Below are 22,748 nucleotides of genomic sequence, written 5' to 3' on the forward strand. Positions count from 1 at the left end.
CAACCTCGCCCTCTCCCGCATCAGCATCGTCAACACCACCAGCCCAACTTCTCAAACTCTACCACCAAGCCACAGTCCTGATCATCCAGCTTCTCGAGCGATCAAAACATGGTCCTTTAACTCGACACACTACCACAAAAATTTCCGTCCTGTCCCTTCAATCGCGGACTATCTCCTACGAGCTACAGCTTAAATATCTACAGGGAGAGAAAATTATCTATGATGAGCGGACAGTCGAGGCGCTTCAAAATTATATGCGGGAATTACGTGGGGGTAGAGAGAGGTTGAAGGAAAGGGTTAAGTTAAAGGAGAGGGATTTATGGGGATATGGGGTGGGAAGAGAAGATGATCGAAAGGAGAGGCAAATGCGAGAGATTGCGAGGGTGTTTGGGGAGCTGAGGTTGGAAATGGAGGAAGTCAAGAGAGATGTGGAGAGGTTGAGGGGGAGTTGAATGAATGTACATATATGGAAAGAGAGGGAAGGTCTTACGATTTTACGAATATCATGTTTACAAAAGAACGGAATGAAGCTATGACTTAGACAGATTAGACGAAACTTAGCTTTGTGTTGCTAAAGTTAGAGGAAATAGGAGTGTTGATTTAGATGGGATGAAAAAGAGTCTGGAACACAAGTGCAAGGCTTGGAACATTACCATTAGACAGACGAGTTGGAAAACAAGTTAAAAGAGCAGCACAGCGGCGCATTTTCTAGAGGGAAGATTTTTTTCTTTCTCTTGATGGTATATTGCGCCTATTTCGCGGGACTCGCCTCTAAAAATAATTTCAAGATCTTTTCTATCATGCCATGTTATGTTAAATTTTGCAGTTTGTAATTACATAATCCATCTATGGCTTAACAGCATGAATGGCAGCAGCCAATCTCTTAACATTTGCTGTAGTGATACCAGCGACCGAGATTCTACCATCCTTAGTAGCATATACAGAGTGCTGAAATCATGATTAGCAAAGACGATTTCTATCCTGATAATGTAGAATAAAACTTACCTCCTTAGCCAACTTATCCATTTGCTCAGGAGTCAAACCAGTGTATGCGAACATGCCAATTTGGCTAGTGATGTGAGACCAATCGTGCTTTGAGCCCAAGCTCTCAAGTTCCTTCTTCAACAAAGCTCTCATGGTGATGATACGATCAGCCATTCCCTTGACCTCACCGAGCCATTGCTTGTTCAAAGCCTTGTCGTTGAGGATCGTAGAAGCGATACGGGCACCATGAACGGGAGGGTTGGAGTAGAGAGGACGAACGAGAATCTTGATTTGAGAATCGACACGCTTCTTCTCGTCGGCATCGGCGCAGACTACGGAGAATGCACCGACACGCTCACCGTACAATCCCATGTTCTTGGCGAAAGATTGGGCGAGACATGGGTTGTGGCCTTCCTTGATGAAGTGACGGATGGGGAAAGCATCCTTGTCGGTATCACCGGAAGCAAATCCTTGGTAGGCCATATCGAAGAAAGCATAGTGTCCACTAGCCTTGACAACTTCGCTGATCTCCTTCCATTGCTCAACAGTTGGGTCTACACCAGTTGGGTTGTGCGCACATGCGTGGAGCAAGAAAGCGCTTCCCTTTGGAGCAGCCTTGATGTCTGCAATCATACCCTCGAAATCGAGACCAATTGTATCCTTGTTATAATATCTGTATTTCTCAACCTCGAGACCTGAGTCCTTGAAGACAGCAGCATGGTTTGCCCATGATGGGTTTGGGATGTAGATTTTCTTTGCGCCAGGGTAAAATCGTTGAAGGAAGGCACCTCCAATTCGGAGAGCTCCAGTTCCGGAGATGGATTGTGTGATGACTAGACGGTCGAGAGCACTTGATCCTTCACCGTAGGCAAGGACAGCAGCCGCCTTGGTAAAATCTGGAACACCGGTAATACCGGCATATTCTTTGTTGAGGTTGGCCTTAACGACCTTGTCTTCTGCGGTTCGGACGGAGGGAAGGACGTAGGGTTGACCTGCATCATCTCTGTATGCGCCGACACCTAGAATAAAGTTAGTGTCATTCCATTGAGAGAAATCCAGTATGACAAACCCAAGTTGATCTTCTCCTTGAAGCTATCTGCCTTGAAGGCCTCGGTAATACCTATTTTTTTTTTTTTTGTCAGAATTCAAGTCAGACCAAATAATCCAATTCTGAACTCATACCTAAGATGGCCTGCACACAAACAATCGCACAATTAGAAAACTATCCTTCCATCGAATGGGAGAACTCAACGACTTACATCCTGTAACAAGTTAGTTTAGAGTCTCTAAAGTTGTGCCATTGAAGAAATACATACTGGAGGACCTTGTGGTACATCAGCCCAGGTGGAAGCTTGTCTGATGGCAATGCTACTTCTTGAAGCAACGCCGCGAGTAATTGCTTGCCTGCTGGCTAATCTGAAGGGAGAAAGCATATTGAAGGTTGTCGAGGGAAAGAGAAAGTTGTTTGAGTGAGAGAGGGAAGAACAATTCAAATAAATGAGTCTGACAATTGCTAGGAGAAACAGGCGAGGCCAAGCAAATAATAATACTTTTGTCTTTGAGGACAGCTGCCCCAGAAACTACTTACTACCCACCATTAGTTTCCGATTGGCGTGTGCGTTGTTGTCTGGGGATTGACGGGATTTACAGGCGCCCGCCGGTTTAAATTCGGAATACTTTTTTGATAGAAGATTCGCACGAATGGGAATGAGGAAATGATTTTTTTGAAGATATACTTTGCCCTCGATAAGGTAAATGTAACTCAAGCCCATCTTTAAGCGCCTTTCCAAGCAAAATAACTCACCGTTGCATACAGCTGAGTTCAACATTTTCCATCTCGTGCAACATCCGGAGCCCGTAGGTTTATTCTTGACCCACCAAAACATGATATGCTGCAGTAATATCGGGAAGAATCGTTATCCAGAAATTGGTCTCAGCGCTAAAGAGCTAATAACCTAAATGCTGATTCTGCTTACCTAAACCTAACACTGTTTAACCACTCCTCCGGCCTCTTGCCTCGGCCTTCTTGGAGCTTGAGAAGCAATATCGGCATTGGCAACGACACTTTCTGGACATAATCTCTGGGCGTTGTTTATCATGGCCGGTACCGGGAAAGCAGTTGTACTTGGGATCAGCGGATGTTCGTCTAGTGGTAAGACAACTCTTAGTCGACTTTTGCGTGATATATTCCCAAACACTTTCATCCTGCATGAAGATGACTTCTACCGACCTGAAGAACAGTAAGTTTGAACTTTGCTGTTTGATACTTCATACATCTTCTATCTATGGATCATCTTATTACTCCCAATAAACCCTTGGTGCATCTGAGCTGATGATAGCTAGACTTCCTAAAAAGCATGATCTGGTAGATTGGGACTGTGCTGAAGCTTTGGATGTACCAGAAATGGTCAAATCCCTTGAACATATACGCAAAGAAGGCACATTTCCTGTTAGTGATATATCCTCATTCAATTTTCCCTGTCCAAAGTAAGAAGTTTGACAAAATTTTCATAGCCTAATCTCGATTCCAAAGAAGATCAAAACTCCATTGGAGAATGTCCAGTCCCAGATACAGAGATTGAAGCATTGAAAGCTCAAGTAAAACTATGGACTCAGCCTGGACAGCCAGGTCATGGAATTCTATTAGACACAGATTCTCCTATTCGGCTTTGCGTTTTTGACGGGTTTCTCCTCTACTCCAAGTCTTTGGTCCAAGTTCAATCTCAAATTGATATAAAACTTTTCCTTCGTGTTAGCTATGAAAAAGCAAAAGGTCGAAGGGAAGCCCGCAGTGGCTATGTAACCCTCGAGGGGTTCTGGGAAGACCCACCAGGGTACGTTGACAAAATTGTCTGGCCAAATTATGTTGAGGATCACAAGTGGATGTTCGAAGGTGGTGATGTTGAGGGTCAACTAAAGGAAGATATTGTCAATGATTTGAGTCTGAAATGTCAAGATGGAGGTTTGGATATCGATATGACGACGACACTCAAGTGGGCTGTGGCTACGGTCATAGAGTCCTTGCCTTCTTTTGCACGGGGAGCCTGAACAATCTGGGTGGAGTGGCTACTCGGAGTTGTTTCGATCTTGTGATCACTTCCTGAATATTTGCTTATCGATTAGTAACCTCACTCGGGACATTTCATTTGGCCAAACGAAATTGTTCTTTTGGCGATCTTCTTCAACAAATGCGCTACTGAAGATGAATAGCACCATACATAATATCTTTGTCATTTAGCATTAATATATTGTTCTACACACCATACGCCTCTGAAAACAACAGATAAATCTTAAGTATAAAGACCTCGTTCTAGACCTAGTCTTGGCCATCTCTTTCCTCTCCTCGCCACTCACGCAAAACTCAGCGTTGAGATCTCCACAGCGCATTCGCCAAGGTGTTTGATTCTAGAGAAGTAATATCCACAATCCAACGAGGTCGATAATCTTACCGCTAAAACTCGATGGTATGAACATTGAAAACATTTCTGGAGAATAACAGAAAAAAATCAAAATCACGGAGAAGACTTCTGATAATATTCGTGTAGGCCGAAAATGCAAGTATGAAGTGTGTGCCGCCTACGAGGACTTCTGTCGGAGAAGTGCCAACGAGAAAACTATGCGGCTCAAGTGAGCCGCATTATAGTCCGGGGTCTGAAGACTGTATTTTATTCAGTTTATTCCTACCGATGAACCATTTATTTCAAGCAGGGGATAAGTAGGGATGTTAAAGTAAGTTATTCACTCCATAATAAAAAAACATTCTTCTGGACCCAAATATAATCCTATCCATGCTTCTTAATGATTTTTGACATATAAAATTCAATGTGAATATGGACCGATAACATTTAGGGAGCTAATAATATCCATGGACTCTTCTAACATCGTAACCCCCTGTTCCTGGTTCGATTTGAATCTTACAGCTATTATCATCCAGCTCACTTGATATTCTCTTCCCTCACTGTTCAGTAATCTCCATTGAATACATTACTCATATCAATTATCTTGCCGTTCCAAAATTCAAGCGCGTCTCATCTTGTCCCAATATTCCAACCCTCCACATTACCATAAAACTCAATTGACTTGTAATTAATGCCCTCTCTTCGCTTACTTCTAACTCCAAGCTAACCTTGAATAAGCAAATGTTGGAGACTGGGGGTTTGTTGATCCGCTCCAATTTGTCTGTATCCTCAAACTACCAGCTCAATCTCATCACTCTGGCTCATATTACTTAGAATTTACCTTTCACCTAAAAGTTGGATTTCTAATCCATGCATCTTTAGAGGTGATATGACTGCTTTCTGACTCTGATTATGAGTCTAAGAGGCGATCGTTCGATCTAACAATATGACGAATGAAGTACCCCGTCAATTGAGAGCCATGATGTTCGTCTTTTGGTGCAGGCTAAGTTTGATGCCATTGATGATAGAAGAGCTGTTCGGAAAATCTACTGAGTTCCAGTTGTGAGAGATGGTCTGGTTTGACATTCAGTGAGGTGTCTCCTCCATGCAAGCGAGAGTAAATTTGCGCAAAGGGCTCCCGAAATTTAAATCATATTGATTTTGGCGTTCACTTTGCTACGAACCTGATTACCTAGGAGAATAGATAGTTAACCACCGATCAAAGTATGCGTTCTTCTTCTCCTCTAGCAACGAAACTCGTAGTCATGAAGGTTTGCATATTTCCATTGAACGATAAAACTCAAACAAAGCACAAGTAAGATTTTGCTATACAACAAACCAGACCACCATCTCAAGATTTTAGCAGAGTAAACCCATTATCGTCTTTCGTGTCATGATTTCACCTATCGTCGAAGAATGACTACTAATTAAAGAATGCTAGGTATGAGGAAGTACCATGGCAAGTGATGCCTGCACCAAGTGTGGAAGAGAATGCACAGGTAAAATGGCCACCAAAAAGTCATAAGTATCAGTTCTTTCCAAATTCTCTGACATTTATGATGTTATGCCACTACCATTACCACTACAACCCCCTTTTACTGCACCATTCGCATCATAAGAACTACCTGCGGAGCCCTGCAGAGCGGGGAATCTTGTGGATTTTGGGAGCAGGAAGACAGGACAAGGGGCTAGAATACTGTTAGGAGGATATGGGAAAGGGGAAAGGGATGAGAAAAGGAAAGAATATGGGAAATTGGTTGGGAGTAGATTATTGGGGAAAGCGATGGAGAAGGAATCAGAGCTACAGGATGGGATGTGTTCTTTTATTTTGATTTGTATTGCTCGGTGTTCAATGCGAAATTCTGCAAATCCATTTCCTTGAATATATGGATTCGCCAATGTGGGCATAAATTAGTTCAACAGCCTACTTGATAAGAAGCCCTCTGATAGCTACTCCAGAGGATCAGAATCAATTAACATTCGGATGTTCGTATAACTTGCTATGAATCAAACACAATGTGATCTGTTTATTCATCTCAAAACACCGGCTATTCTTTGATCAATTTTTCGTATGCACGGTTAAGATCTTACTTACTAGATAGTTATAGGCGGTCGACAGTTTGTTATTCTACCCATTCCATCTCCATATTTGAATAGTAAAGAATGGCAGTATGGATGATCCTTGGAGAAAAGATATATGGAAAAGAATCGTGTTGATGAAGAGAATTTGAAAAAGGGGATAAGCGGGACTGAATCGGATGTATATAAGCGGAAACTACCACTAGATTGGAAATTACAAATACCGAGTTTCGGGTACCTGTTTCGTTTCGTCACTATTTTAGGCAAGTTTGTAAGCAGGAATTTTAGCTACCCCGCCATCGTCATTGATGAGCCCCACTACTTCATGATATAAGCATTGATTGAACTCTTCAGAGTGATCTTCTTCCAAGACATATCTATTGCCTTTCTAGCCTTTACTCGATTTGTTTCTAGTAAATCTAAGAAAAATGCCGGAAACCATGCGTGCAGTTGGTATGTACTTTTTGGATGCAATTGGACGCATAGAGGATTAAGCTCTTGCTCCTAGCATATCAACATCCAATACCCACGTATACAAAATCAACACTAACATAACTCCCAGATATCAAAAATGAAAAAGGTCACGCTGATGCCCTCTACATAAATGACTCCACTCCAAAACCTACCGCTTCATCCGGCGAAGCCATCGTAAAAGTGAAAGCTTTCGGGCTTAACCGCATGGATCTCCTCCAACGCGAAGGTCACTATCCTGTTCCACCGCAAGCTCCCGAAACCCTCGGTGTGGAATTCTCCGGTACAATCGAAAGTCTCGGTGCAGATGTCAAAGAAGGGTTTAGTGTTGGAGATGAGGTTTTTGGTTTGGCCTATGGCGGTGCTTACGCGGAGTTTATTGCTGTGAGCACGCATATGCTTTTGAAGAAACCGGATCATTTGAGTTGGGAAGAGGCTGCTGGAATTCCTGAGGTATATTACTATTTGATCCATGTTCTATGGTATAGAAATAATCCACGAGAAAACTAACACGGCCAAAATAGACATGGATAACCGCTACCCAAGCCATGTACTTAGTCGGTGAATTTTCCAAAGGAAAATCCATCCTCTGGCACGCAGGAGCCTCGTCCGTCTCTATAGCTGGTATTCAACTCGCAAAGAACTCTGGCGCGTCAGCGATTTACGCGACAGCCGGTTCGCAAGAAAAGATTGATTTCTGCGTGAATACACTAGGAGCCACTGCAGGCTTCAATTACAAAACGCAAGACTGGGCGAAAGAAATCCTCGCTGCAACTGATGGCAAGGGTGTAGATGTCATAATCGATTTCGTAGGTGCAAACTATTTCCAAGGAAATCTCAACGTAGCGGCGAGAGATGCGAGAATCGTGCAATTGGGAGTGATGAGCGGAACGAAATTACCAAGTGGAGTTGATATTAGTGCGTTTATATTCAAGAGGGTAAGGTTTGAGGGAAGTACTTTGAGGAGTAGAGATGTGGATTATCAGGGTAAATTGAGGGACAAGTTAGAGGAGTATATTCCAAGGTTTCAGGATGGGACGTTTAAGATATTCGTGGATAAGGTTTTCCCTTGGGAGCAGGTGATTGAGGCACATAAGGAGATGGAGAAAAACACTAGTAAGGGTAAAATTATTTGTACGATTTCATAGAGAGGTTGGGATATATTGTATGCTAGGATTTTTTTACGAGAGCTGATAAAACGGCACACGGGTTTGCAAAATTGTTTCTGAGCATTTTCGATGGTCAATTGAAACCCTTCCTATTCAAGAACAAACTAACTCATAAATGAACCGTTGCATGGCTTCAATATGTTCACCGCCAAAATTCACACTTTTCACCAAGGTATTTCTTTTACTCTCACGGTATAAGCAGGAATATCTTTACTATTGCAAATACATTATACCAAGTCCAGAACCTTAATATACCCAGGGCCCGTGTTTCCCCCTTCCAATAATAGCAGCGTGCGTCGAAATATCCTATCTAAATTTATTTAAGGACCTCAATTGAAAAAGAATAACTACTGTAATCTTACAATCTCGGAAAACAAAGCTGCCTGGCCGTCATGTTATGAATGCTAAGTAAACTCTCCGTATAGCATAATCAGAAACCATCAGACGTAATTATTCAAATCAAATCCCATGGGTTCCTTTGGGATAGGAACGGAATGTTAGAGGAAGATTTTTAGTTTATTAGAGGGTGGATGATGCGAGAGCTTTTTTTTTTTTTTTTACTAGGAGGAGATTGTGTTTGGGTTAGTGTGGAAGTATGTGACTTTACTCGGGAGGTAGTAGTGTGAGAACTAAGAGATCTATTGATGTCTACACTATTATACACAGCTGTTTTAGTTTTTTGTTAGAAAAGTTTTCAACAATGTGCATCTGTCATCACAAATGGAGCCATATTTGTATATGTTGCTGCTAGTTTCTCGCGTCAGAGGCTTTACATACTCTGGAGAGAAAAATGTATCTTCAATCTCAAATTTCGTCGCTTGTATTGTTGTGATGTAATCATGATGACTGCAGGCTCAGAAAATTAAAGGAAGGAGTTAGTATATAATCGTGAGTTGAGGTACTGAGCGAAACTAATTTATAGCCATGATTTCTTCAAGCATTTGCTCAACTGTCCAAGGCGATGCTCGTCGAGTCTCCAAATAATAGTAAGCTGAAGTGATATGCAATATCATCAATCGGCTAGACTTATTACTAGATTCTTCGCCGTCTATTGCCAGTCTGATTCGCTGTTCCAAAGACTGTTTTATGATGTGTATCAGAGTTTTGAGTAATATTTCTTCTTGTTTGGCTTTGTGACGGTGGACAATGATCTTCGCTTCAGATCTGTTGAAGCCAACATCATTATACCCTTCTATTATGGTGTTTCGTCCAACATATAACGCCCAAAATGCTGGTAAGATTACTATTTCGAGTATTTCGGCTGGTATGGTGAATTATTGTGGAAAAACGAAAGTGCTGCGTCCAGGAATTCCAAACTCTCGGCTAAAGGAACTAAGTTATGTGACGAAATGCTTTGCACTGGGTTATCATATTAAATTGACTCATCTCAGCCTCAAAGAATATACACCGCCTCTGATGATATGTACTAGCTGTGGGAGTATCCGGGCAGGTTTGCACTTAAGAGACTTGGCAATGCCAGCATAAATCCCCTGCTTCCAATGCCTTTTCGATCTTGCCATTCAAAGCTTGCAAGCACATGGTCTACTTTAGCTGGGACATCTGGCCAACATCAGTAATGACTGGAAAGAAGAGTGTATTAGAGGGAGGAAAGGTTGTTAGTTGGGGATGTGGTTTTAGGGGTGAGATAATGAACATGTGGTAGAAAAGATTAATGAGAATATTGAGAGAATACGGAAAGAAATCAACTCACAAAGAGCATCCAGTAAATTAAAATGTATTATCATTCTGGAACATGGAAAGCTATGATGTTTCCAGTGTTTTCAGTGCAAAATCAAGAAATAGTGAGAAACTAAAATGTAGAATTGGGATACTTCGTAACGCAGACTTCTGGCATTCGATGAGTTGATAGGACCAGATGTCCAATAACTTTTGTTTCTTGTGAATATAGTCCCATAAGGTTATATTCAATCATACAGGAGAGAAGATGTCTTCATTGTACCTGGGCTCACTAAGCAAGTAGCAACACGAAGGGGTAATGCTGCCCTATCAGTTTAGCATCATGATGATATCGACGTGTTCCGTTAATCTACCATACGCGACTATAGTTCAGGCCAATTCTATACGAAGAAAGAAGTCTCAAAGAACAGCTGAGCAGCAGGCTTTTCCAGTAAGTGCATCCGAGTATTCACATCCCTTTTCGCGGGTTTGTGGTGTGTGTCGGCTTAATCTCGGATCGGATTTGTTCTAAGATTTATCGCCGCCAAGATCAAACTTATTCTCTTAGACCTCACCTCACTCTCCATTTGAACGGAAGCTCACACACATCATTCAACACACAGGGCTTTAGCAATCTTCCTGAATCCATTTGCTAGTATTAATCATCGCAATTGTAATATCAACGCTTTTGTGAAATAATCAGCTAGAATCTCACGTCTAGCAACGGTTTACTTATTTTCTCCCTGGCCTCCACCATGCCTCTCATTCATCATCGGCTCAGAGCCGAATTCATCAGCAACTAGGAAACATCGCAACTTTAAAGTCAGCGATTTTCGGGAAAATTCGCCATGCTCCATCACCCATCCTACCCCGTCAACTATGATTATGCATTGCCCAGCACATCGAGATCGCAACAAAGCTATTCTGCAGATGGTTTTCTGCTATCAAGCCATACTTCCGCTGGTGCCCATACACGCCCCTGGTGGTAGTCCTTTCCATCATCAGTCCCGTAGACCATCAAGCATGGATGCAGGATTATACTAATAGGTCTTCCTTTGAGCTGATCCGCGTGGCTCCCATAGTCTACCGAAGAATGGGCAGTCATATCCTTGCTATTGGGATGAAACAGTAGGCGACTTCCCATGCCATCGTGTAAAGTATAACACACCAGTTTTGTTCTTCTTGTCCACAAATTGTACGAAATAATTGCTGCCTCTCGGTAGATGGAAAAAATATTTTCTCGGAGTTGATCGTCTTCGATGAGATGTTTTGCTGCACCGTGTAGAAAGTTCAAAGCTTGTCGATATGCCTCATTTTCAATCATATATTCAGTCCTGGCATGCATCTTCCTTCCCCCTTCCGAAGTCCCAGTTTTCATCGGAGGCAAAAAGAGTCTCAAAGTGTGGGATCGCCAGACATGGGTATCCTCTTCGTCTGCTATCAAAGGAATCAGTCTATTGTTAACCAGAAGTTAATTTTCTCTTCACTTACAGGCGAGACCCTGCCTATAGGTTTCTTCTAACCCTTGACGGAATAACGTTTTCTCATATCCCCCTCCTAAATCCACGATCCCAAGAAAGAAAAAAGGATCCCGAAAGATGGTTGTGTAAATATCATGGGCGAGAAGTGCGCTTAGAAGTAGAGCTGGAACCTTTCTTGAAGACAATCCTTGAGGGAGTTCACCATGCTCAAAGACAACCACATGTTCCAACGCATTTCTTAGCCGACGCTTATCAAGTGATTTCAGAACAGCGTCCATATCATTTGATGATACTTTCTTCGCCCAGCTTCTCATGTCTCTCTTCAGCCTACCAAGGTCTTCCATAACTTTGCTATCCTCGACGGGCGCCCAACGCGAGCCTGCCATGTGGCTGAACGTCGTTTCTTGTTGCTTTAAGATGAAGGTGTTGTGTTTTTCTTCAATAGCCTGTTTTTCAAAATCGAGTTCTTGCTTTTCGGATTCGAGCGCCAGCTTATGAGACTTGAGTTCCTGCTTTTCAGACTCGAGTTGTTCAATTTTAGCTCGTAATGCGCGAGCTACGTCTTCCGAATCTTCAATACGATGCTGATCTTCTCTCACACGACGTTCAGACTGCCTCTCTCTCGCCAAGTGAGTTTGATTATTGTTTTCCAGTTGGCCATCAAATTCTCCTTTCAATTTGATGGCTTCGTCTGCTTCTTTCGCGCCTGAGACACATTTCTGCCTATCATCGTTTGCGTGAGGCTGCTGGTCTGCATTGTTTAAATTGCGATATAGTTGGGGCTGTCTCCTTTCATTTGAAATTATGGCGGATGTATTGGTTATGAGGTTAGAGAAACGAGTACGAATCGTGCCTGTCAAAGAGAACGGCTCTCCTTAATGAAGAATAAAATTAGTCGTATTTCCTCAAGTAATATGTGATCACATACCTTGGTCGGTGCGTTGCTCATTTCTTTGTATTCTATGCGTAGTCTTTCGCATCCGTACTGAAAGCTCTTCCTCCTCGTGTCCTTGAGTCTTGGGATCAAGAGAAGGTTGCTGAATGTCCATAGAAACTCTTTGTGCCATCGAAAACGACTCAGGCTCGGCCTGAATACTACCTATTGCAGCCAATGATGATTTTGGCCGAGCGCTTCTTTGAAGTATTTGACTTTGACACTCGCGTCCTTGGTGTAAATGGTCTCGATCTTTCAAACTAACGGAGTTCATTTTTGGTTGTAGTTGGTTAGCTCTCCATGAAAATTGCAGTTGCTATCTCAATGGAAATGAACATCACAAGCCGAAAGTGAACTTCAGGTACGAAGGGTGCTGGTATGCTTCTATTGCCTCCATTCCGTGATGCGGCAGGGGTTTGCGAAGATTATCTGCGTGAGATATACACATATGTATCAGCCAAGTTGCGAGAACAAATGACTGATCTGACATTCGCAAACACTCCAATACAATGCTGGGTAACTTTACCTGCTGTATGGTCAGAGGAGGCAAAATGTGCTACTTTAAAGGCTGCCAAGAATGCCGGGTTTGGTATGAGGAAAGGAGACGAAATTTTCACGATTGCCGAGCCAGAAGCCGCAGCAATTGCGACGTTGAAGGAATACTCCAAATTAGGTGCCATGAATCCAATCTTGGTAAGTTCGAATGTACCTACATTGACGGAAGACACTAAAGAACCTAGTGTAATGAGAACATATTGATATGTGATTGCGGTGGTGGGACAATTGACATCACGACATATAAGATCATTCAGGTGCAGCCATTCCTGACTTTTGACGAACTATATGTTGGTATTGATTAGTTGCATTCAGGCTTTACTCAAACATTCGGGGAGTGAATTTTTGACTTTCTATATAGGTGGAAAATGCGGCTCAACGTACATCGATAGGAATTTTCATTCTCTGCTCTCCAAACGATTTGGATCGGCATTTGATGATCTGCCATTTGGCCAAACGGGTCCAGGCAGTAGGTTTATGGCGGCTTTCGAAGCATTGAAACGAGACTTTGGACGTAACGATGAGAGAGAAGTAGGGGAGGTGGGCCCTCTCAACCTTGGTATCTCCGATTGCGAATATTATGATGAGGAGGATCGAATTGTCTTGCTCACATAGTAAAGTCTCTCTTCCTGTAAAATGGCGAATTACTGATCGGTTCTTAGCAAGGATATGCAAGCCCTTTTCGATCCCGTGGTCGCGGAAATTACGAACTTGATAAAACAGCAAGTGAAGGCGGCAAAGGACACTCAGAATGCGAAAATAAACGTATGTTTTAATCCTATCAACTCATTTAAGATATCGCACGAAGCTCTACTGAAATTCAAGATGTCTTAGCGTCTCATCCTAGTCGGTGGTTTTGGAGAATCGTCATACCTCAATAAAAAGTTGAAGACATGGTGCAAGCGAAATGGGAACATAACTTTAATATGCCCTTTGCATCCGTGAGCAGCAACCCAGGAAAAGTTCTGTTGCTCTGATCATATGCTGACCTCTAAAGACAATCTGCTGTTGTGCATGGAGCTGCCTTACGTGGGTTAGAAGGAATTTCACCACAAATAAAGCAACTGCGTCGTCATTACGGTATCTGCTTAGGAATGCCTTTCCGATAAGGTATAGATCCAGAGGAAAGCTCTTTCCTTGATACATGGGACAATTCGAAGAGATGCAGGGGACGAATGTGGTGGTTAATTTCCAAGGTAAGTCTCTCAAGAAGCCACAGTTGCGTTACCATATCTAATTTTACTGACTAATAAAAACACGCCAGGGGGACGATATTAAAAAAGGTACCTCCAGAATTCTTGACTGCTTTCAGGTGTACACACCTCAGACAGATACAGTATTGGCAAGTACATTGTATCAATGTGTATTGGCAGAACCTCCCGAATATGTTTCTGATACTGGTGTGATATTAATCATTTCAAATGGAAAAAGAACCTCAAGCTAATGTTTCATAGGAGTCGAAATAGTTGGGAGTATTCGATCACATCTAGGCGGTAACTTCGATTTCGGTGAAAATATCGAACAGCAATACAATGCTCAACTCGGTCGCCAGGTGCAGGCGATTAGTCTTCAGCAACAAATCCTGTTCGGTAATAAGGGTGATAATCTCACATTCAGTTGTCTTATTGGCGGAAAGGAGATATGCAAGTCAGACATGAGTTTCGATCGTTGAAGTGACGGACAGTAGTCGATGACTCAAAAGTCTTATATTTTTGCTTCTGGGAACATCTGTTCTTCTTTCCTTTCTGTGCTCTTGTTTTCTTTTCTTGAAAAAAGCCCAACAAAACTTGTGCCCAGAATCCGGGTTATTATTTCAGTCCGTTTTAAAACGGCTGATTTCTTCAAATATGATGGCGGATAACTAGTATTGCTTTTACTTTCGCAAAATGAAAATAATCTTTTCAATCAAACCTGATACCTCTGGATAGTGAAGAAGACTTAATTCAGACATTGACGTTCCAGCAGGTGAAATGGAAAATAGAGCCAGCAGAACTAAATAGTAAGTTGTCCACAATACATGTCCCAGCATTGGTCAAATCGTCATTGTATATTATCCGATATTTCTCCTTACTCTTAAGAAGCTCGGCGCAGCAATCTAACTTACTATTCCATATCGATCTTCACCCATAAAACCTCCTCACTACAATCTCCCATTATAATTCTCACCCCAATCAAACGCCCAATACCATGAAATTCCCCAGAACCCTCCCAACCATTTTCTAAATCAATATATCAACCACCAATTTCTTTCTCAGTAAATAGAATCAACAGCCATCTCTAAAAACTTCCCCGAATCTATAATACGTCTGGGTAGATTTTCCCAAAATACTTCAAACCATTTTACAACTCAAATATATCAACTACTAGTCTGTCTATCTCTCAACAAAGAGCATTAACAGCTACCTACCTACCTATCTATCTATCTCTGAAAAAAATTTCACGAATCTAATCTCACAAACTAGTCATCTTCCGACAATTAAACTATTTATTTACTCATCCACTCCATAACAATAAATATAATAATAATAAAATATATTTACAATTACAATTATAATAATCTTAAAAAACACCCTAATGTTAAATAGACTTTAAATAAATAAAATCAAAACCACAGGAATTTGAAGAAGTCATTTATAGTTATAAAAATAAAGTAAAGTGAAGTGAAGTTATCCGCGTAATCTAAAGGGATTATGTATACAACTGATGTTCCCTCGTTAATTTTTAACGATTAGGGGTATTGATTCATCATTATTTCATCAAGAGTGATTAACATATAAAATTAAGATCTTACAAGGTCTCACATAATTAGTTACCTTGCAATTGATCTCCAAGCTTAAACACAGTAGTCTAGACATTTCACCTAGACATTTCACCTAGACATTTCACCTAGACATTTCACCCTAGATTACATCAAAAAAAGCTATGAAAAGTTTTCTATTACCTATATACCTAAACTAATAATAAATACCAACCATACAAACAACTAATTACATTTTTTATTTATTTTTTTATAAAATTTATATCTACGCCCCCAAATTTTCTTCCTCCTATGTATTATAATCCCCCCCTAGAACGCTCATTGGAAAAAAACTGTTTTTTGGGTATTTTTAAATCACTACATCATAACTACGGGTGTATCCTAACTTCTGTCTTCCTTCTTTCGATATCCATCATTCATCACCTGAGATTTTTGAACTATAAAAGTAAAGAAAAACGCCGAACCGATCATACTTCCAATACAGAGCCAGGTCTGCCTGCAGCTGGAAGTCAGTGAAAAAAAAAATACCAAGTTCAATCCCCACTAAAAGCTAGTCAGTGTGAAATTCTTCCACGTTAGAACTATACCTTCTAGAAATCTCCTCATATAGATCGTTGAAACAGAAATATACGTCGCTTCCGAAACTCCTCGTCCATTCGTGCGTCATGACTGTTTGTTAAATCGCTCAATCTGTGCAGCGTGAAAGGCTCTCTGGTGCTTTCTACTCAGCTCCGCTCCCCGGTAATCCTAGCAGTAACAAATAAGTAAAGCAAAAGTCTCTTTAGAATGTGGATAACCAGCTCTCAGAAACTATTACCTTTGCTTTTCTACCATTCAGACTCGATCACACCACTAGATGAAACAATTATAATTACCAACTTGTATCCCGGAGTTTACTTGCCCAATATTTGCCATATTATAAGTATTCCCATAAGAGTTGCCACTATCTCCTTGACCTGAATTTCTACTCAAAGGTTCAGTAAACATATCTTGCGCTAGCCTTGCTGCATGAAGATCAGAAAGAGGCCAAGTCTGCGGGGCAAAATTATGAGAAGATTTCTCTGCCAATCTGCTTGCCTCTTGGGCGAGGTTCTGTGGTGTGTCTTCGTGACACTCCAATTTGCGCTGCAAAATTAGGGCGTCGTCATATAACCATGAGTACAATTGATCACTGGGGCCGACAAGACTTATCCACGCGGTTAACACATCCCATTCTCCGGCCTGCTTGAGCAATCCTTTGATGACATTTGTCAACGACCATTGTGAAATGTCAAGTCTTTGCTTTTCGTAGTGTTCGGCAATGTGGTCGAGTCTCGCTATCCAATGTTAGCAATGAAGATCCTTAATAGTCTTTTATTTATCGTCATGCATGATTTCGAGCGACCTATGCCGCGCCGGAAAACTAAAACTGACAGAGTACGAAGAGATTTGTATTTGGAGACTTACCATCCCAAGTAAAAAAGCAATCACCGCAGAATCCGCAGCCCCAAGCCTTTTTTTCTGTTTGATCTTGATGCCAAGCTTCCCAGCCTGTGAAACCTTCCGATAAATTATGGTGTTTCTTCAAATGATCCCTCAACTTGTCTTTTCTAGGGTGGCACCTTTTAGCCAGAGGTTTTCCCCAGCAGTTTTGGAATCGATGTTGATTAGAAATGTGGCTTACCATCTCCTCACGATCGCTGTTAGCATAATTGCATAGCATGCAGGACCAAGCATTGAGTACCTGGGTATACGTGATTGGCTCTTCTAGCATGCAGTACCACAACTTCTGTTGATCACACTTTGTCTGTTCATGCCTTTTCCAGTCGCCTTTGGCACCTTTGCGTTCAAATGTCTGCCTACAAATTGTGCAACTGTACTTGATAGCCCTTTGAGGTATATCTGGTGATGGTTCCACGTACGGATTTGTACCAGATTTGCGCCTCAATGTAGTGAATGGTCGTGGGATAGATTCCAGGTTGTGGTGTCGAGTGGTGAACTGGTTTTTGTGGAGATCACTAGGCAAATTGTATTGCGAATTAGACATCGAGGTACTATTTGCTTGATTTATGCCTTGGTAAGTCTGATAATTCTGACATGATTCCAGTGGACCTGCTGCCTGATCCTCGCCCATAGAAAAAAAGTTTGGAGTGATGCCCCACTGGAAATGATGGCATGGCTGCTCAAGCGGAGGCCAATTCCCCAGACCGGAAATGTCTTCGATGTTTTGCATGTCGTTTTCAAATGGGTGAAGACTCGAATTTGGCAAATTAACATTGCCAAGACCATAATCATTGCTTTCAGAACCATACAGGCCAACTTCAGGAATCGGCGCTACGTCTCCAGGTGGAATTTCAATATTAAGACCTGGTATAGAATTTTAGAAAAGTTTTCCCTGCCAGAGGTAAAAATGTGCTACTTACGAGTACTTTCTTGATTTGTCCACCAATGATTGATTTGCTCTTCTTCTAGACCTGTTACGCCCATGAGAAAGTTCATTTTGTTATTCTGAGGTCTGCCTAGATGATTCTGTACCCATGAAATCAAGGTAGATTCCTGAGTTTCTGTCAATGGTAACATATTTGATAATAGTTAGCCGAGCGATAGGGAGGCTTGTGTATTTTGCAATGGGCGATAGGAAAACACACACGGAAAGCCGGGCCTAAACAAAATGAAGAATGATAGGGATCTCGAAAGTCGGAAGTCCAGGAATCTTTTCCTGTCACTCGTGATCCTTTGCCACCGGGTATTTATGGTAATGATTGTGTACCTTTATGCTGTAGTCCATGCATGGTGTTCGCAGGGCAAAATCATGGGGCTAACGTGGAGTCTTAAAAGAATGCGCCCATTTCAAGGAATTCTCCCTGCCCAAATGTTCGCTTGTGTGGATAACGATGCACGTCAATGATGGCAACGATAAGCTGAAATCCGGCGGTCAAAGTGTTTTGTGTGGGTTGTGCTCCGCTGGCTTGTGGCTGTGACCGGTCGTGGCTGATCGTGGCCGGTTCTGACAGGCCGAAACACGATAAGCTTCTAGAACTGTGCGGCGAAAGCGATATTCTAACACTTCATTCACTCGTTTTGAGACGTTAATCTGTGACGGAAAAAAAGCTTGAAACCATGTTGTTGAAGATACACGTCGTCTGATTGAAGGATTTTCTTTGGTGACTTGGGGGGAAATGACAGCGAATTGCGGCTCTAATTTCATCGATCAAGCCAAGACGACAGAAAATCATGACAACAAAGAGCATGTCTGTGTATGAGTCGACAGGACATGATGTTCAAAAATCAAAAATCTTTTCACTTCGATCAAAAAACAAGCCCAGGTATTCGGTAGTGCCATCGACTTAGGAATCTGATTATGGAGAACGTTCGCCCTGCTGGTTGTGCAGACGGGAAAAGCCGAGAGATCCAGTGTTGATACGTCAATTGCGAGGGAGATGTGAGATGGTCGGAAAATACAACAGAAAATAAAGTTATTACGCACTGGCCAGTTGAACGTCTAAGCCTAATTAGGCGACACACCAGCAGAATTCCACGATAAGGCTACTTTTTGGATCAATCTAGACTACCCAGGTAGGTAGTTTGTTGAGCCCTAAATGGGTTAGGTGGTGACCTAATTAAGTAAGACCGTTTATTTGACCGTTGAGTTCGCTCACTTGGCTTGTGAATTCTTCTAAAATCAGAAATATTAGACGACGTGAATGATTTTGCCAAGTCAGATCATCACCAATGATCCGCCTTAGAAGTGCACGTCATAGCACCTTCTGATCCAGTGCCGCCCTCAATTTCGCTATTTCCACTACTTCGGGTTGTCATGTTGAACGTGGTTGAGCACAACTCAATTGGCACGCTGTGATGCGGTTAGAGAATTTATGCTGCTAAAGGTTCAAGATGTTGTGAGTCTTAGATTTGCGGCCCTCTAGCACTAGCGCTGATCCCTCTTTGCCTTTTTGCGGCATGAGATCTCGGCACCGCACCACCTGTCATATTTGCAATCGACGTATTTTCTGGAAATCTTTCATCTAGTTCCGGGTAGCCATATCCGTTCATAGACAGGGTTCAATCCTAAAAGAATGAGAGGCCCTCAAAGTCGCTCTGGTATTTTACATCTTTGTCCAGACATAGTCTTTCTCGACGTGTCCACAGATGAGGAATACATGGCAAAGAGTTCATGAATCTAGGAAGGTGTTCCGCTGCATGCAAGTCATTCCCTGAGCTATCCGATAAACTCAAGCACCGCGGCACATTTCGGGGTACGTACCGGGCCACCAATCGTGCCCTAGAAATAGTCCCTCTTCCCGAACACCCGTCTGAATTCGGGTAAAAGTCACATGGATCCAGGGCTTGGGATCATGTGTGTGTTCTTGATTGATCAGCCCGGATTATGGATATATCCTAATTTAGACGATCGCATGCAGCTCTAATTCAAACATTGGTATATCCGGAGTAGGAGACTGCTGCATGAACTAGACCCATTTTTTGTGTATTTCGGAGAGAAAGGAAAGCCACAGACACCTTCACAGGTTAATCAGATGTTAGCGAATGAGAGTTAGAGGCGAGGTGAAACTTCCCGACTATGAGCTTGGAGGATAAGTTGATAATTCCAATCGTCGAAGATGTGGAGCCCTACCCGAGAGAATAGGTAACAGACGTTTCAGGGGTGAGGTCGTACAGATAACCGACTGGTAACGGTGCTCCTGGTGAATAACGATGCCATGGTCTCACAGATCCAAGCCTTGGCATTAGAGGATTCGACCATTGGTGTAGGATAACGCGTTGTGAAATTTAGCGATAGTGCCAAGTATTAGTCATCGTTATTCACAAAGAAATATTCAACTGAGAGGTGTAAGTTAGTTGATGGCTTTCTGAATACAAGCATACTTATTTTATTATATCCTACTAAGACCTACATGAAGGAGCCACTAAAGCCATCTCAAACATCATAAAACTTCTTTCGCTGGAAGATGTACCATTCCCAACTCATGCCTTACCCAATTTCTTCTCCAAGTTCAAAAATTCCAGAACTTGATCGTGAATCGTCGTTTCCAAGTTTCTAAAATCCATTCCAAGCTCCTTCCTAGCCTTCTCGTTGCTGAAATTATATGCATTTTCGATCGGAGCAGTCGATGGATCAGGAGTCTTATCCTTCAATTCTGGGAAATGCTTCCTGATAACTTCGCAAACTTGAGCATATGTGTAAGTGCCACCGGCAATGATAAAATGTTGACCAGCAGCTTCGGCAGATTCATAGGCACGAGCATGAGCCTCTCCCATATCGCAGACATCGACGAAGCCGAAGAAATTGGTGTTTAGGACTGTCTTTTCAGACCCATTTATGAGGTGATAAACATCTGCTGAAGAAGTATTTAAATGGTCGAGGGATGTGACGTTTTGCGCATTTGGCCCATATACCATAGGAGGGCAGACGACTGAAAGATTGAAGTTGGGCTTGTTTTCTTTAATAAAATCCCATGCCGCCTTTTCGGCAAACGCTTTTGATGCACAATAGGAGACTTCGACAGAAGTTTCGGGGTTTGCTGCAACGTCATAGGTGACGGGGTTCCAGTCCTTCTCGCTATATGTATAACCAGGGCGAAGTCCCTTATCCATATCTATGATTGTGGCGAAGGAAGATGTAATTATTATACGCTCTACTTGTGGGGCATTATTTTGAACGGCTTTCAAGATATTTATAGCTGGAATGAGAAGGTCATGTTCGTAATCCTTAACGTCAAAGACAAATGGAGAGGTCGAATGAACCACCTGATGTATGTGAGTGAGTAGCTTCGTAGTTTCTGATATGATTACTTACGCCATCAACACCTTTCACAGCCTCATCGAAGGCTCCTTCTTCGACGATATCTCCGACAACTACACACGAAAGCTGACTGGTATATTTGCTGAAACTTTTCTTTAGAGCTTCCGCTTTATCCGGACTCCGAATAGTAGTTCGAATATTGTAGCCTCGAGACAAAAAGGCATGGAGAATTTGGGCTGCCACGAAACCGTTACTACCAGTAATAAAATTGTCCTGCCCCTTCCAGAGGTTGGATTGTACCACTTTGTTGTGCTCATGTTTGCAAAATGAAGATAATTGATGTTATTGAGTAGAGTTTTAGTAACTGAAAATCACTGAAGCTTGAAAGGTCAAATGTTGATGGTAAGATGTTATGATAAATGAAGTGATAATTGGGATGAGGGGTTCTCCGCGAACGGAAATATCAAAAATGGGTATATTCTTTCACCACCAGCTTCGGTGGCTTTGTTTTGTATGCTAAAATCCATGATTATTCCCATCTCCGATGATGCACAGCAAACGAGAAAAGGAGCTGTTGGCGATGAACGTGATGCCATGCCATATGGTTGCTTTTTGGACAACCCTCTGAACTCACTTCTTCAGTGAACTTATTGGCCCACCAGGCCCATCAGCGTTATAGCTACAGAAAGGCATTCAGGATCGGCAACAACCAGCAAAATAATCCGTTCAAATTATAATTAATTAATGAGAGAACTTTGAATGCGTCCACATTCTGATAATAATTGAACAATAATAAAACGCAATGATACAACGCGGTTTTGCTATTTTACAACCACCTGGTGAACCAAGCAGCCTTGATTACTCATCAGAACACTAGTCTTGTCGCTGCGTGCCTTCTCTACCACAACTATATTCATGATGGCTTCAACAATACACGCTCAAAATTTAGTCCGGCTGCTGAGAATGCGTTCAGTATGTCTCGAAATACTGATCAACTCGCAGAATTAATGACAGTCATCTTGAGTGGCGCGTCTGCACTTCCGCGTGCATTGTGCGAAAAGTCTTCAAGACATTGCGATACCGACCATACATTTCGTCATGTACGAAACCACGATGGCCATTTATTGCCACGAGAGAATTTGTCGGGAAACCATATAACCTGGAGTACTTTGGGCACCTCAAGCAAGACTTGGGAGGTCTATTGTGTGGCCGAATGGGGGAGGTCGGGATTTCAAATGGTGGCCTAAAAATTAACATTTTTGCGATGTCGAAATTGAGTAGATGTCCACAAAATAAGCGACAGTCTAGTATGTGGTCACACATCAGTTACTAGGGCTCTGTATGGTAGGGAACAACGCCTGGTAGACGGAAATCCATCAAAAACGGCGCAGTGGGACAGGCTCAACGGGTGCCCCCAGCTTGGATCGTAACTTATTGATCTGTAGGACCCTGTTTCAAAACTTTCAGACTCCAGTCACTGGAAAACAAAACTCTGTTCTAGA

General features: G+C 42.2%; 14 protein-coding genes across 14 annotated transcripts; 9 read left to right on the forward strand and 5 right to left on the reverse strand.

The window, feature by feature from the left end:
* Positions 1-254: 254 nt before the first annotated feature.
* On the forward strand, positions 255-452 carry SS1G_03826 (predicted protein; the record flags this gene model as incomplete). Its single annotated transcript, XM_001595687.1, has 1 exon — positions 255-452. One exon carries the CDS (start codon positions 255-257, stop codon positions 450-452), a length of 198 nt encoding a protein of 65 aa, XP_001595737.1.
* A 394-nt stretch (positions 453-846) lies between these two features.
* SS1G_03827 (aspartate aminotransferase, cytoplasmic) lies at positions 847-2,320 on the reverse strand (the record flags this gene model as incomplete). The annotated part of the gene is made up of 5 exons (XM_001595688.1): positions 847-948; positions 1,006-2,003; positions 2,054-2,104; positions 2,167-2,176; positions 2,297-2,320. The coding sequence occupies 5 exons, from the start codon at positions 2,318-2,320 to the stop codon at positions 847-849; spliced, it is 1,185 nt and encodes a 394-aa protein (XP_001595738.1).
* Positions 2,321-3,081: 761 nt separating this feature from the next.
* Positions 3,082-4,032, forward strand: SS1G_03828 (hypothetical protein; the record flags this gene model as incomplete). Its single annotated transcript, XM_001595689.1, has 3 exons — positions 3,082-3,224; positions 3,328-3,433; positions 3,499-4,032. 3 exons carry the CDS (start codon positions 3,082-3,084, stop codon positions 4,030-4,032), a joined length of 783 nt encoding a protein of 260 aa, XP_001595739.1.
* Positions 4,033-4,445: 413 nt separating this feature from the next.
* Positions 4,446-5,286, forward strand: SS1G_03829 (predicted protein; the record flags this gene model as incomplete). The annotated part of the gene is made up of 4 exons (XM_001595690.1): positions 4,446-4,448; positions 4,530-4,611; positions 5,121-5,139; positions 5,265-5,286. 4 exons carry the CDS (start codon positions 4,446-4,448, stop codon positions 5,284-5,286), a joined length of 126 nt encoding a protein of 41 aa, XP_001595740.1.
* Positions 5,287-5,328: 42 nt separating this feature from the next.
* Positions 5,329-6,085, forward strand: SS1G_03830 (predicted protein; the record flags this gene model as incomplete). Its single annotated transcript, XM_001595691.1, has 3 exons — positions 5,329-5,444; positions 5,608-5,697; positions 5,824-6,085. 3 exons carry the CDS (start codon positions 5,329-5,331, stop codon positions 6,083-6,085), a joined length of 468 nt encoding a protein of 155 aa, XP_001595741.1.
* Positions 6,086-6,889: 804 nt separating this feature from the next.
* SS1G_03831 (hypothetical protein) lies at positions 6,890-8,080 on the forward strand (the record flags this gene model as incomplete). Its single annotated transcript, XM_001595692.1, has 3 exons — positions 6,890-6,914; positions 7,024-7,385; positions 7,457-8,080. 3 exons carry the CDS (start codon positions 6,890-6,892, stop codon positions 8,078-8,080), a joined length of 1,011 nt encoding a protein of 336 aa, XP_001595742.1.
* A 1,249-nt stretch (positions 8,081-9,329) lies between these two features.
* SS1G_03832 (predicted protein) lies at positions 9,330-9,678 on the forward strand (the record flags this gene model as incomplete). The annotated part of the gene is made up of 2 exons (XM_001595693.1): positions 9,330-9,335; positions 9,532-9,678. 2 exons carry the CDS (start codon positions 9,330-9,332, stop codon positions 9,676-9,678), a joined length of 153 nt encoding a protein of 50 aa, XP_001595743.1.
* Positions 9,679-10,697: 1,019 nt separating this feature from the next.
* Positions 10,698-12,326, reverse strand: SS1G_03833 (predicted protein; the record flags this gene model as incomplete). Its single annotated transcript, XM_001595694.1, has 3 exons — positions 10,698-11,215; positions 11,270-12,133; positions 12,188-12,326. The coding sequence occupies 3 exons, from the start codon at positions 12,324-12,326 to the stop codon at positions 10,698-10,700; spliced, it is 1,521 nt and encodes a 506-aa protein (XP_001595744.1).
* A 341-nt stretch (positions 12,327-12,667) lies between these two features.
* On the forward strand, positions 12,668-14,420 carry SS1G_03834 (hypothetical protein; the record flags this gene model as incomplete). The annotated part of the gene is made up of 6 exons (XM_001595695.1): positions 12,668-12,886; positions 13,006-13,042; positions 13,110-13,362; positions 13,411-13,513; positions 14,013-14,148; positions 14,215-14,420. The coding sequence occupies 6 exons, from the start codon at positions 12,668-12,670 to the stop codon at positions 14,418-14,420; spliced, it is 954 nt and encodes a 317-aa protein (XP_001595745.1).
* Positions 14,421-15,887: 1,467 nt separating this feature from the next.
* Positions 15,888-17,984, reverse strand: SS1G_03835 (predicted protein; the record flags this gene model as incomplete). Its single annotated transcript, XM_001595696.1, has 5 exons — positions 15,888-16,002; positions 16,094-16,175; positions 16,382-16,822; positions 16,953-17,852; positions 17,909-17,984. The coding sequence occupies 5 exons, from the start codon at positions 17,982-17,984 to the stop codon at positions 15,888-15,890; spliced, it is 1,614 nt and encodes a 537-aa protein (XP_001595746.1).
* A 395-nt stretch (positions 17,985-18,379) lies between these two features.
* SS1G_03836 (predicted protein) lies at positions 18,380-18,931 on the forward strand (the record flags this gene model as incomplete). The annotated part of the gene is made up of 3 exons (XM_001595697.1): positions 18,380-18,434; positions 18,618-18,742; positions 18,878-18,931. The coding sequence occupies 3 exons, from the start codon at positions 18,380-18,382 to the stop codon at positions 18,929-18,931; spliced, it is 234 nt and encodes a 77-aa protein (XP_001595747.1).
* Positions 18,932-19,391: 460 nt separating this feature from the next.
* On the reverse strand, positions 19,392-19,647 carry SS1G_03837 (predicted protein; the record flags this gene model as incomplete). The annotated part of the gene is made up of 2 exons (XM_001595698.1): positions 19,392-19,510; positions 19,596-19,647. The coding sequence occupies 2 exons, from the start codon at positions 19,645-19,647 to the stop codon at positions 19,392-19,394; spliced, it is 171 nt and encodes a 56-aa protein (XP_001595748.1).
* Positions 19,648-20,292: 645 nt separating this feature from the next.
* Positions 20,293-21,939, reverse strand: SS1G_03838 (hypothetical protein; the record flags this gene model as incomplete). The annotated part of the gene is made up of 4 exons (XM_001595699.1): positions 20,293-20,324; positions 20,480-21,251; positions 21,301-21,499; positions 21,881-21,939. 4 exons carry the CDS (start codon positions 21,937-21,939, stop codon positions 20,293-20,295), a joined length of 1,062 nt encoding a protein of 353 aa, XP_001595749.1.
* Positions 21,940-22,220: 281 nt separating this feature from the next.
* SS1G_03839 (predicted protein) lies at positions 22,221-22,493 on the forward strand (the record flags this gene model as incomplete). The annotated part of the gene is made up of 1 exon (XM_001595700.1): positions 22,221-22,493. One exon carries the CDS (start codon positions 22,221-22,223, stop codon positions 22,491-22,493), a length of 273 nt encoding a protein of 90 aa, XP_001595750.1.
* Between the last annotated feature and the right edge of the window lie 255 nt (positions 22,494-22,748).

This window comes from Sclerotinia sclerotiorum, genomic scaffold (assembly GCF_000146945.2).
Source record: "Sclerotinia sclerotiorum 1980 UF-70 scaffold_4 genomic scaffold, whole genome shotgun sequence".
Classification (NCBI taxonomy): domain Eukaryota; kingdom Fungi; phylum Ascomycota; class Leotiomycetes; order Helotiales; family Sclerotiniaceae; genus Sclerotinia; species Sclerotinia sclerotiorum.